Source organism: Schistocerca serialis, chromosome 1 (assembly GCF_023864345.2).
Source record: "Schistocerca serialis cubense isolate TAMUIC-IGC-003099 chromosome 1, iqSchSeri2.2, whole genome shotgun sequence".
NCBI lineage: Eukaryota > Metazoa > Arthropoda > Insecta > Orthoptera > Acrididae > Schistocerca > Schistocerca serialis.
Window position 1 is genome coordinate 1,072,178,378 of NC_064638.1, and position 14,751 is coordinate 1,072,193,128.

General features: G+C 43.6%; 1 protein-coding gene across 1 annotated transcript in view; it reads right to left on the bottom strand.

Moving 5' to 3' along the window:
• Window positions 1-14,163, bottom strand: part of LOC126415829 (muscle-specific protein 20-like) — a 170,103-nt gene extending 155,940 nt beyond the window's left edge. Inside the window, exon 1 of the mRNA XM_050083459.1 lies at window positions 14,008-14,163. Coding sequence (XP_049939416.1) covers window positions 14,008-14,031 — 24 coding nt within the window. The 5' untranslated portion in view covers window positions 14,032-14,163. The remainder of the gene's footprint in view (window positions 1-14,007) is intronic.
• Window positions 14,164-14,751: the final 588 nt, after the last annotated feature.

The following is a 14,751-nucleotide window of genomic DNA, read 5'->3' on the forward strand; positions in this document are numbered from 1 at the left end:
CTCTCTCTCTCTCACGCACGCGCACGCGCACACACACACACACACACACACACACACACACTTGGATTTGTTGTTGCTACATAGTCACTACATGGACTCTAACCCACTTATAGAACATGCTCTGTACTTTCTTTGTGCTGCACATACAACACCTTGTCGTATTTAGCGTCGTGTACAACGAAAGGCATGTTTCGTTTCATAATTCAAAATAGATATCTGGTGCTAACACGAGGGTCACAGATGCGAAGGAAATTGCTACATATGAGACTTATTTCACATGAAGACGTCTTTTTTTTACACAGTGTGAGCGGTACTGACTCCTAAATAATAAACACAATACTCACGGTAGCCCTAATATGATGTCCAATTTCGAATATGCTAAACTGCTTAGAATCGTAAAAAAAATCATATGAATGTGTTAATGATACAGCCGCAACTTTGAATAGATTTCCTGTATTTCTTGACGGCTGTAGTCGCTGCAGCGCCTGTTCCTTCAAACATGCATGCACGACCGAAATTCTTAATAACACAGGCACCGCTATACCACATTTATTCGCCAAGATCAGGCTCTCGTCTCTCAATAAATATGTCCTTCCTGGACGGGAATATACGTAACGTACGAGAGCAGGTTGTGACACATGGACGCCAGCATATGGAAGTTTGAGGCTGGCCGTGGTTCGTGCTCGGATGGCCGAAGCGGTTAAGGTGAACGCTCGCGTTACGTGGGAAATCCGGGTTCAAGTCCCAGTCCGGTAAAAATTTTCACTGTCGTCATTCCAATATGCAGCCGAAGGTAGTTTATATTCGCAACTGCGAAAACATTTCCTGTATTTCTTGATGACTGTAGTCCCTGCAGTGCCTGTTCTTCAGACAAACATGCATTCATGTCCGAAAGACCACTGCATCATACTTCTTAATACCACAGACACTGCTATTCCGTACAGACTACAAATGCCATACATCACTCTTATACACTGATGAAAATCAATGGTTAGAATTATATATTAATACCTTCAGCTGCTGACGGGCGTTGATGTATATCAACGGGGACAGGTGAAAATGTGTGCCCCGACCGGGACTCGAACCTAGGATCTCCTGCTTACGTGGCAGACGCTCTATCCATTTTTTAACCCCATTTTGTTTGCTCTTGTTCGTTGCATCTGCTCGGGACGGACGTCGTAAGACATCCGTTTAGATCGTTGTTGATCTATTAACTCAGTTTTTTTATTACAGAGGGCAGCTAACCCTCTGACCGAACACGCTGAGCTACCGTGCCGGCTGTCCATCTGAGCCACCGAGGGCACAGAGGGTAGTGCGACTGCAGGGACTATCTCGCACACGCCTCCTGCGAGACCCACATTCTCACCTTATATGTCCACACACTACATTCGTAGTGTCCCTACCCAACACACTCATTACTCGTGGACATATAAGGTGAGAATGTGGGTCTCGCGGGAGGCGTCCGCGTGATAGTTCCTGCAGTCGCGCTCTCCTCTGTGTCCTCGGTGGCTCAGATGGATAGAGCGTCTGCCATGTAAACAGGAGATCCCGGGTTCGAGTCACGATCGGTGCACACATTTTCACCTGTACCCGTTGATATATATCAACGCCTGTCAGCAGCTGAAGGTATTAATATATAATTGTAATTTCGTTCTAGACGGCTGCAGGTCGTGAATGGTGTCTGTTCTGTCGGACATCTTCGAAAGAACAGACACCATATCCATATAAGTATAAAATCAATGGTGCTGAGGCTGGAACTAACTATCTGATGTAGCGTCCTTCACTCCTTCTCTTGTAGAACATGCTGAAAGAACTCTGAGCAGCTCATATTATAATTTGTTTTAACTAGAAGGTCACTTTCCACAGATCCCACCTTAAGCTTGTTTCACTTTGAAAATACGAAACGTGTCAATACTCCTTTACTCCGTCACCCCATAAATACAACTGCCTCTTCAACATTAACCATTACGAAAACGTGGTGACGAAACAGCTGACTTTTAAAACCACTGCTTTTTTTTACTTCTCGTGTGTTTTACACATAATGGCTAACAAGAACAAAAAGTTAATGAATATGAAATTAACAATTTTACAATATGATATAAAAAAGTAAAACTGCAAAAGTAAACCGAAAAAGGAGGAACTTGAGGGTGTCCCACAACACACATGTAAGGACACGAGACAGTCTTAGAAAAGTGGGGACGATCGAGGAGGGTGGCAATCAACACTTGTTACTAGAAATTGTTATAGCATGTATCCACCCTTCGCCATTATAAACAGCTCTAAATCTGCTGGTGACGTGTCTGAACGTCTGTGGAGATCTGGCAGCCTATTCTTCCTCAAGAACAGAAACCAAGAAGTTAGTAGTATTGGACACTGCGGTCTCGAATGAAGTTCACCTTCTAACTCATCAATTGGTTTCAGGTCGCGACTCTGCGCAAGCCACTCCATTTCTAAACGTTACTGTCCACACACCATTACCTCACAGGTGCCTCGTTATGACAGGGAGTACTGTCAAGCTGATACCAACAATCATCGTCTCCAAGCTGTTCCTGTACTGTGCGAAGCACACAATGCTGTAAAATGTTTTCATATTTTTCCGCATTTAGCATTTTCTGAAGCGTAATAAGAGGACCAGATACTAAACACGAAAACAGCCCTATACTGGCGCTACAGACAGGTAACATTCTCCAGGCATTCGTCAATCCTAAAACCTTCCGTCGGATTGCGACAGGATACAGCGCGATTCATCACTCCAAATCACTCGTTTCCAATTATCCTCTGTACAGTGGTGTCGCTCTTCACAACACCTCAAGTCTCTCTTAGCACTGACTACAAAGACGTGTGGCTTACAGGGAGCTGCTCGACCTTTGTCCAGGTTCTTTTTGACACCTTAATCACAGTCATTGTGCTAGCTGGACTGGTGTAGCACTTCGAAACTCACGTCTGATTCCTTCCCCGGATTTCACGCGATTTTTTTACAACCGGCCTCGACAGTGTTCGACAGTCCCTGTCCGTCAGCAGATCAGATCTGCAGCATGGTCTTTGTTTAGCTGTGGTTGTTTCTTCGCGTTTCCATTTCGCACTCACATGGCCAACCGCCGACCTGGACAGCTTTAGATGGGCTGATACATCCGTGATGGGTGTTTCAATGACTAGCCCACGCTGAAAGTCACTGAGCTCTCTTGACCAACCCATTCTGGTGTTAATGCTTCTCTACTGACAACACGATACTCTCTCACTCATGTTACACCACTCGTTTCGTCTGTCGTGTCGTTTATTATCCAATTCCGCGTTACACAGGGGTGCCCGGACACTTTTAATCAGATAGTGTAACTCTATGTTGAAGTCCCGAGCTATTATCCACGTACAGCTTCGTTACTGGTTAACGTCGAAATAAGTTCTCTACTTTCATCACATTTAGCCCTTTAAAAGGTGACGCAGGAGGTTCATGCGTGACGAATACTATATACAACTATCAAGGAATGTTTCAAATTTTTCTGCATCGCATGTATATATCGTAGAAGATGAATTGGCTGGGACAGTCAAGTTCACAGGTCTTCCCGATTCCCAATTTGAATATATTGGGTTGTTGCTATTGGAAGACTGATGAAAACCCATTTTTGTTGCTTTTGCTTGTTTCTCCAGACGCACAGGATGAGGCGTTGCATATATTAAGCAACGAATCTCCAGCAGCTGGATCATCCAAACAATGGCCGAGAAGCCAAGGGCTTGCAAAACTATCGCGTGCACTATTATGGTCGTGACACATGAACTAAAATGAATACATGTTTTTCGTGAAAGAAAATGCATTAAAAAATCCCCCCTCCCCCGCCCACAGACACAGCGCAAGAGCACTTTGCCTGAGCTAATCCCCGGATTGCCGCTGTTCACATAGTTTCACCGTACTTTGACCACCATCTTTTTCATGTTTCATTGTCATACTTAACCAAATCGAGCCGCCCACCATGAGCAATTCCAAGCACTGTAAAAATCAGTTCTGCTTCATTTAGCTTTCGCGAATGAAAGTGTGACCGATCGTCAGAAAATGAGGAGTGGTTTACAACTGTTTCGTGATTCATCTTTAGTTCCTTACAGTTATCATGACTGCAAAGGCGCCAGTGCTGCAAAACTCTTCACATGATTACATCGACTTCTCCAGTGCTTTCTTGAGAACGGTGAGACGCATATGTGACATCAATATTTCAAGAGATAAAACGCTTTAATCATCCTTCTATCTGATGTACTGATGCCGCAACATGTTCAAAAACATTACAAATCGTTTTAGGCAACGTGAACTGCATTCAGCCTTTTTGTACACATATTTTAGCATGTATTGGTTTTCTTCTGTCTTTTTACACGGATTCAAGAAACAAAACCTTTTCTTGGCTGCACTGTGTTTAGTCAATGTCAGATCGGAAAAAAGTTCCAGAAGTAAGCGATCGAAATCCATCAACACTAGTATATGAACAAACGTTTTCTCCAAACCTTTTTTCTCAATTTGTAACAATAATGTCTTAAATATGTAATTTACCTCTTTTTATACCTAAACCTACACGTAATGTGCTTAATTTTTCTTGCTAATTAAAATTTCGATTTGAAACATTCAGTACGTTTCTTTGACTAAATTATTTCAACTTTTCATTTTGAACTAATTTCTAAAAGCGATATTAAGGAAACGAAAGTCGTTATTGAAGTATTCTTCTTTATTCAACACTTAAAATAACAAGCTAGAAACAAGGTGATCAGATTTGACCAATGCGACCACTGATCTAGAGCAATGTCTACTACTCTTTTACACAGTGATGAGCTGTTTCTGGTGTTACGAAGCTGCTTTGTTTTTTAGTCTCTTTTTTATAGCTACGTGCTTTCGTAAACTGCCTCGCATTACAAAATTATCTCGTCATTGACTGTGACTCATACACTACATAGGAAGAGACTGCCGCTCTGCGGCTACGACTGTGTAGCAATGCACATTCTGATGGATTACAAATTTTGCGAGGCCAAAACTACTAACGGAGATTCCAGAATGAGATTTTCACTCTGCAGCGGAGTGTATGCTGATATGAAACTTCCTGGCAGGTTAAAACTGTGCGCCGGACCGAGACTCGAACTCGAGACCTTTGCATTTCGCGGGCAAGTGCTCTACCAATTGAGCTACCCAAGCACGAATCACGTCCCGTCCTCACAGCTTTACTTCTGCCAGTACCTCGTCCCCTACCTTCCAAACTTTACAGAAGCTCTCCTGCGAACTTCTGTAAAGTTTGGAAGGTAGGAGACGAGGTACTGGCAGAAGTGAAGCCTTGAGGACGGGCCGTGAGTCGTGCTTGGGTAGCTCAATTGGTAGAGCACTTGCCCGTGAAAGGCAAAGCTCCCGAGTTCGAGTATCGGTCCGGCACACAGTTTTAATCTGCCAGGAAGTTTCTTATTAACGAAGATGTTCTGGAACTCAAGGCGACGTTGTTTTCGAGGAACGCTATTGAGCAAATTTGGAGTCGCGGCATTTGAAGCTGACTGTAGAACGATCCTACTGCCGCCAGCTGACATTTCACGCAATTACCATGAAGATAAGATACGAGACATTGAGGCTCTTACGGAGGCATATAAACAGTCGTTTTGCCCTCGCTCTTCTTGCGAGTGGAACAGGAAAGGAAATGACAAGTAGTGGTATGGGGTACGCTCCGCCACGCACTGTACACTGGCCTGTGGATAATGTATGTAGATGTAGATGAATAGATCAACATCTACATACATTGTGGGCTTATTTGGTGGAGGAGGGTAGGGGGGTGGAGTTCTTCCCTCGCTCCATTTGCGAGTGGAACAGAAAAGGAAATGATTAATTGTGGCAGAAGATACCCTCCGCCATGCACCGTACGGTGGCCTGCAGATTACGTATGTAGATGTAACTGTTCTAGCGAAAGCAAGTCTAGGGCGCGTGTAGAGGCGTGAAGACATTGATTTTTCCCTCGTCCAATACGAGAACTGATTAGGACATAAAATAGCTACTGTTGGTGCGAAGTACCCTTCGCCTCTCACCGGGAACGCAGAAGCAGGACCACGCACTGTGCCTGGCTGTGCCGGCCTGCTGAACACCATCCGTGTTGCGCAGGCAGCGGAGCCTGTATTTCGCAGGCGCAGCTCCTCCCCCGCCGTTACGAGCCCGTCACGTGACGCGAAGCGCTATTTTGCCCCCGATTGCCTATTTTTATCCAGTCCGCTGGTGAGCCGGCCAGCGCGGCGCATATTTGGAGTTGGCTGGCTTCTCCAGCGCCGCTCTCGTAACCATCCAGCCAACGTCACCTTACATCCACACGCCCTCCAAATGTGGTCCCTTTGCTGGTCGCTATTTGCATTCCGTACTCGTCTCAAAGAAATACGAGAAGAACCCTGCGTTACAAATACACTCTCTGACTGTCCAAAAGTCTAATTGCAGCATTTATAATAAATGATCTAACGATAACTCCTGCATCTGCATTTCAAGAGAGGTGGATGATAGGCATATACAGGGCGAGTCAAGAGGAAAGGTACATACTGTGAGAGATGAGTCATTCTGAACAAAAAACTACAAATGAACATATGGTCTTTTCTTAACCGTATCCGACATACAGCTGTTAGAAAATCACGGGCGTCAGTCACGTGTCCTTCTTCACAGCACTCACATGCGAATACAATAAAAGCTATATTAGGCTAGGTTAGTGTTGTCTTTAGGTGGCCATTTCAATGCACGTGGCGCGGTATTATTGATGATCAACTCATAGGCCTAGTTGTTTTAGATAAGCGTCTTAATGGAGACTGGTACCTCGATTTCCTCCAAAACGTATTACCAGAACACTGGGAGGATATTCCTTTGGAACACGAAGTCGTATGCACTTTCAGCACGACGGCCAGTGACACCGAACCTCGATGAAACGTATTGGATCGGTCGCCGTGAAGTCATTTCTTGGCCGCTGTGGTCACCTGATCTTACTGCAACAGATTACTGTTCGTGGGGTTGGCTTTAGAGCGAAGTCTAGAAGTGCAGTGTGGACTCCTCACTCGTACTTTACAATAAAAGGCGTACAAATGAGCTCAGTGCAGCAACACAACAGCCGTATACAAGAGCTGCAAATTGCATTGCAGTTGACGGTGGACTTTTCGAATATCTTTTTGTGAGGAAGTGTACACAATCAAACAAAAGCATTAGATCACAGTGTTTCATTTTACTCTCACCTGTATTTCCCCATTGTTGTATTAGTTTCCTCGAAAACTGTTAAGAACAGGACATGTGTTCATGTGTCACACGTTCATGTGAAGTTTTTTTGTTCAGCACCACTAACACTATCACTCCTCAAAGCAGGTACCTTTCCTCCTGACTCACCCCGTCTGTCCTGCATAACTAGCAGCCTGTGACTTCCAAGCTCAGCTAGCTAATGCTGAGACCGCCAACAATCCACACGTCTTATTCCAACTACTTCATACTGGAGTTTCTCTTTAATTGTGTCCTTGATACGGTGATCAACGAATGGCGACGAAGAATGAAAGGAGTTGTTGGAATACAAATACGGCACAAAAAAAGCGTACATTGCCTGGCATTTGCTGATAATATTGTGATATTATTCATTAGAAGAGGCTATTAATTACATCAAGCAACTACAGAGAGAAGCGACTGTAGCGGACCTACATATCTCTGTCGAAATGAGACAGTATATGATAAACATGAAGACATCTCATGGAAGACAAGAGAAGGTAGCAAAGTTCAGTAGGTACAGATATTTAAATACCTAAGGGAATGGGTAAAAACTGACCAGACAGAAGAAGAAACAATGGGAGCACAAATAAACATCAGTTTAGCGTACAAACTATGAACATCTACAATAAGAAGAATCTTTCGATCAATGCAGAACTGAGATATTACCAAACAGTGATTCGCCATGAAGCCTCGTACGCAGCAGAAAGTCCACACCTCGTAAGAACAGGACTACTTAAGAGGCCAGAATTTTTGTAACGACTGTTTCTCAGGATGATATTGAGACCAAGAAGAACAGAAGCACCCAGAACTGTATACCAAGACAGAGAATCTCAGGCACCATCAGTAAAGAAAGGTTCATGTTCTTTCGACACATCCATAGGATGGACCAGGGGAAGTTTACATACCAGATAATACAACTTCTTCTCAACAAGAGAATTAAAGTAGATGGATTCAAGAGACACGAAAGGATCTGGGAGAAACTGAAACACAGGAAACAGATATTTACTACAGGATGTGTTTCAAGTAAAAAATTCAGGCTGTTATAGGTTCCCGGGACACTCAGGGTAAAACCATGGTGGATAGAAGAGTAACGAAGGTTGCAAAGTATGAGAATGAAAGAATAATGGGGAAAGATAAAAACTAGAAGAAACGAAGCTGACCCGAATTAACGTAGTCCTCAGATATCCAAATGAAAAGGAGAAGGAAGAAGAACAAGAAGAAGAAAGCCTTGCTTACTAGGCATTAATTTGTAGTGCTTTGCCTTTCTTCTTTCCAGTGACGTAATAAGAGTTTAAAACGCCGAGGATAATCTTCGCTATCCGCCAACATTTCCTCATTTTGTGTTTAATAAACTATTCTATTTGCACTATACAGTTTAAAATACGGAACAACACGCAGTCTAAAGTTGCAGTGATTGCAAAGATAACGCAATTCCTTTCTTAGTGTTTCATTGTCGATCAATGCAAAGCCGCAAGGAACAAAAGCAATAAACATAGAATGCCATTCGATATACACTCCCGTTATGTTGGCTCACTTGGCAACTACGGTGGCTCCATCAAGCAACTGAAAACAAGAAAGAAGCAACTCCGTACGAGGAATGGGCAAGTCTTATTGAACCGTTGCTCAATAGAAACCAGTTTCCATCCCCTCATTATATCCTGTCACATGTCTCCATCTCCTCCCTAATTAATGCCATTCAGTCTTTTCCCTTCTTCGTTTCCCCTTCGTAATTCGCCCTCCCTCTTCCCTTCCCTAATTAATTCGCCTGTCACAAAAATGCGCCCCATACGAACGGTGGCCATGGGGCGCCCCCCACCCCACAGCTACCATAACTTAGTTAAGTCTCTTCCCTTACCCTAATTTATTTCGCCTGTCACAAAAATGCGCCCCACAGGAACGGTGACCATGGTACGCCCGCCACCCCACAGCTACCACAACTTAGTTAAGCCACTACTTCGACCAGAACGCCATCTCCATTACCCTGATATGAACGAACTAACCACTTTCAATCTGAATCACGCCGCAAAGTGATATTTTTCGCGAACACAAGACAGAAACTCGAATACATTAATGCAAACGACGACTGTGTGAATCAATACGTGTTCAGCACCGAGCTATGGGAATATTTTAATATGAAAAGGCATTGTCCGGACTCTACATTCAGCTTTACGTACACCCATATCTTGTTGCACAAAATGTAACTCTGAATCTACTTCTATAACCTGCAGGCCACCTGACTGTGAGTGATGGAGGGTACTTTGTGTACCGCTGTCGGTTCCCTCCTTTCCCGTTCCATTTCCGTGATAGGTTCGCGGGAAGAGCGATTGCCGGTAAGCCTCCGTGTGGGGTCTAATCTCTTTAATTTTATCCTGACAGTCCTTTCGCGAGATACACGGTGGAGGAAGCAAAGTATTTGTCGACTCCTCTATGAACGTACGCTCTCGCAACTTAAACAGTAGAGCACTTAATGACGCGGAACGCCTCTTTTGCAGCGTTTTGCCACTGGAATTGGTTGATGATCTTCGCGATGCTTTCGTGCTTGCTAAATGAGCCTGTAAAGAAACGCGCTGATCCTCATTTGATCTGCCCTACTTCCTTTATCAGTCTTATCTTGTACGGACCTCCCTATATTGACGAGCAGTATTCAAGCATTGGCTGAACGAGTGTTTTGCAAGATACCTCTTTCGCGAGTGTACCACATTTCCTAAGGATACTTCCAATGAATCTGTCTGGCATCTGCCTTACCTGCGATTAGGGCGGTGTTATTGTTACACTTTAAATAGCGCCGTAGTAGCCTAGATATTTTACGGGTGTAACTGGTTCCATTGTTTGTTCTGCAACCGTGCAATAGTATAATTTCTGTCTCTGTATATGCAATACGTTACATTTGTTTACGTACCGAGTCGATCGCACTCCCTGCACAAGAATCGATCCTGTCAGCTCTTCCTGCATATCATTAGAATTTTCTAGAATCGCGACTTCTCTGTACACACAGCATTATCCGCGAAAAGCCTTATGGAACTTATGACGTGTAATCAGCGACCATCAGCCATTAGCGCAACGTAAACAGAGTAATGCAGCGTCGAGACGAGACCGTCTAAAGTGTTCAAATGGTTCAAATGGCTCTGAGCACTATGGGACCTAACTTCTGAGGTCATCAGTCCCCTAGAACTTAGAACTACTTAAACCTAACTAACCTAAGGACATCACACACATCCATGCCCGAGGCAGGATTCGAAACTGCGACCGTAGCGGTCGCGCGGGTCCAGATTGTAGTGACTAGAACCGCTCGGCCACTGCGGCCGGCCGTCTGAAGTATAGTCTGTGAGTGGCTCTCGAGCGCGCACTTAATGGAAACTGTATCATCTTAAGTAAGACTAAGCGAACATCACATGTGATTCACTGAAATTTCGATGTTGATCGAGATCGAAAGAGCAGATAGGCGCCATAATGTTTCGTATCTTTCATTGGCTAGACCAAGAGAGTATCGAGCAATACTTCTCCTCTCCAACTTTTTGAAGAATGTTGAAACTCATGGACTAAAATACCTTAATTGTCGCTGTAACTCCACGGTTTTCGGTAGAAGTTCCTAGGCCTAGTGAGCATAGGCCTAGAGAAGACAGTCTATAGATATAGGGGATTGGACAGCTGGGGGTGGCACCTGACAGTTCTCGCCTTAGTTGAATTAGGAGGGCGCCTTTTCTTCGATTTCATCTTCTTCTTCTCCTCACACAAGAAGAGTTTTTTAATTATTGATTTTATATTTTCAATCACATTTCGTTTTGGTAGCTTCTTAATATCGATAATTTTAATTTTGAAATAACCTTTTCCTTTCACTATACCTTCCTGTCGTCTTCAGTTTCTTCACGATTCTAATGTGAAGATCCTTGTACCACGAAAGCATGCAGATTGGGATGCAGATTTCTTTGGACAAACTTTGTGAGAGGAATTTCTTTCAAAACAAGAGCTAGTGCCAATAGAGGCGAATAATGGAGTGTGTGTGTGGGGGCGGGGGGGGGGGGGGGGGGGGAGGAAATAGAGTCTTGTCTGAACTAACTCACTTCACAATTAAGAAAGTCCTCTCTCTTTATCAATGCCAGAAAGCGTATAAAAGAACTGTCTTCACACACTTTTCCCGCCACTAACAGGAACTGGATTGAAGCACCATTGTAGAAGTGTACTTCAGACAGAAGGATATGGCTAAACTTTAAGCAGCTTATCTCTGTAGGAATGCCGGGTGAATAGACACGCGAAGTAACACTCTGTCGTGGTTGTGGAGTGAAACTGCACTATTTTATTAATTTAGTCATCGTACACTTCTACAGAGGCGTTCTCATAAGAAGGGTACAAAGAACCGACTAACTGCCTGCTATATCACAAAGATAAAACACACTCAAAAGAACTAGTCACTCAGATAATTTCGCGCTGCAGTCAATAATGTTACGCCGTAAATCCAAACATAAAATCAAGAATTAAATTTTAAAAAAATCATGTACGCGATTACAAAATCATTTTTTTTTAACTAAATGATTTATATGTTGCATCCCAAAAGAGAAGGAACCGTTGGCGTGACTCGAACCTGGAACCTTTGCCTTTCTCGTCAAGTGCTCTACGAACTGAGGCTATCAAAGGCGTGACTCACGATCCGCTCTCATAGATTTACTTCTGCCAGTATCTCTCTCCTACCTGCCTTAGTCTGCCAGACATTTTCAATTCAGCTATAGAGTAAGTATTCGTTCTGGACCCAGGGAGTTGATCGAAACCATCATCCAATCGTAGCTGCATTATTAAAGCAGAACTTCCGAGTGCAGCAGCATATTCGTAAAGGCAAACATTTCGAACTTTACACCAAAAAGCACTTATTAGTAACTCAATTAAGAAACAGCTGTGTTAGTTGAACATTCGTGACAGGATATCGAAATCCGGTGTCTACCTTTTTCTGTTAGTTTACTTCCGACTCAAATTTCAGTCAACCGGTGATGACATATGGAGGAATCAAATAGAAAACAGTACTTGCGTCGATAACAGACCAGGGTTCGAATCTCGTGTTCAGCAAATTTTATTAATCATGACTGTATCACTGAGCCTTTTTACCTATCTCTATCTAGGGAATACCGGTACATACTCTCTACATTCAGTCCTACTCAAATGATGGTTACAAAATTGTGAAGCTTTCTTCTACAGCTGTGTTGATGCAATGATTAAACAAGAAAGTGAACAACACTGATAGAGATCCGACGCCTTTCATGATTCACAATTTGCATAAGACAATATCTACGTGCGAATCTCGTAAGCACCACAGTTTCAAAAATGTTCCCCAAAATACGTTATTTCTGTCGTGTCATCTACATCCATCGTCAATCCCTCTCCACAGGCTCTTATTTCAGTCTGCTTTGTACGACATGATGTAACACACATACGCTACAGAACTGTAGACATGATAAACGTAAATATACCGTAAAGTTCTGAATGCAAGCAATCACTACATATTACTAAACGAATTTGTTTCCCATAACACCCTACGATCCACAGCTGTAACACAGAATTGTTATTTCAAAATTCGGCGACTGTCAATCAATTCGCATTTCAATGACGAGTTACGATTATGGACTTTAAAAAACAACAGAATTTGTCGTGGGTCGTGGCAAAGATGGCCGATGATGACACCCTGTGTAAATAAAAGTCGAAACATATATACGTGCAATGTTTGTGAAATATTCTGACGTTGACGATTTTCTCTGGCAGTTTGGCCGCCTTCCATCCCATACGATACGACTGAGACGGCTAACAGCTGTTTTCTAAGTCGTTTCCAGAACTTTGTTTATGTCCCTTGCGCCAGAAAGCTATTTCTGCGAATGCAAATTTCAGACTGTTGCGACATCTTGACCGACATTCGGTGTTTATCTGCCGCCATTACGGCTGCTGCAGCCGTCAGACGTGCTTCGATCTTCGAGTGAGCGCTGAAATAGTGTACAAATTGAGATATTTCGTACAACTGCGATACGAAATCTGTAGATTACTGACGTAGACTGTTAGCTCAGTTACACAATAATGCATTTTATTCACGGCAAAGAAGGTGAAGACATTGAAATGCGGTGAAATGCTGGAGTACTAAGCCCACTTCGTGCATTATCTATTTGTACTTATGCAAGACAAACTGTATTCGCAATGCACAGCATCGAGAAAACGATCATTGTCTTTCGTTCTTAATTCGATTTTTTCCCCAGGAATCTTAAAGCTTTAATAATTTTTAAGATAACATGCGTGTTAGCAAAATTTTCACATCATTGCGCAACCACCTTCTTAACCGTAAGTTAGTTGAATCCTAATAACAAATGTATTATCATTTCTTACGCAATAGTAATAACTACAGTGATTAAATGATACCACAGAGTTCGTTTTATACTTCCACCGCAATGTTGACAGTTGATTTGTCACTTTACTTAAATATTCTTGTGTAACGGTACAGCACGTCATCCGAGATGCATCTTGCAGTACATTGAAACGAACACACCACTTTAGCACATACAAAATCTTTCAAGGGAGGGAATGAAATGAAAGGCCTTCCCTGAAAATACGCGAACCTGTTATCTGGGCCAATCAGATGTGAACGACGCAGGGTAAATTATGCAGGAAGCCATCTTGGATTATTGCTTTCAAGACTTCATATCAAGAACTGTACACAACAGCTTGTAGTTCGCACTTTACCACAAAAGTTATTTCGGAGAGGAAAAAGTTAATGAGAGCCGCCACGCAACAAACGTCAAAGACAGGAAACCCACCTGCCATGCTGGTCTGCCCGGCATGCTGTCTTGTATTCTCAGTGCTCTTAAGGGCTGAAGAGAGTCCTGTCGCCCAACGCGCGCGCTCTTGCTCTGGCACTGGAATAGCTGCGGTCGGCTTTATGCTAGCCCTGTTGAGTCAGGCGCAGGGGGTGGCGGAGTGGGGGTAGCGGCGGGGATACCTGTTTTAGTAGGGCTAGTCTCGATTTCCCAAGTGTGGATCGCACGTCCTTGTGCGTCACGCTTGCGAGAAGCTGTGAACTGCTGAAAGTCGTACCGCCCCTAACAGACCGCATACGCGAGTCGCCGCTCTCGTTTCATGGGGTTGCAAGCAGTCTAAAAACCCACTTGAGTGCATTTGCAGGGGCGCCAACATTCGTGACAGCTGTGCGCGATGTAGCCCAAAAGAACTTCGTGATAGGTTTACGAGCTTAGTAGCAGGAGGCTGCGAAGATATGTTTTCCAACAGAGCCGAACATTTGTTGCATTTTTCCCTCGGTATTATTCCAGTTTCCGAGCGAAATTATTAATTTTGTCACGCACATTTTTCCGCTGATCATCCTGTAACGTATAAATTAGCGCTACTGCTCGGAGGTTCCAAATCGCCGCATGCTTCACAGTTACCATTTTCCCTTTATCGGTTTCGAATTACAGAGTTCATCAACAGATAGCGTGCACTGATGTTTTACACGCTTGCAGGACGTCATGTTGGCAGTACACAACGCATGGTGGTTGTCGACTTAA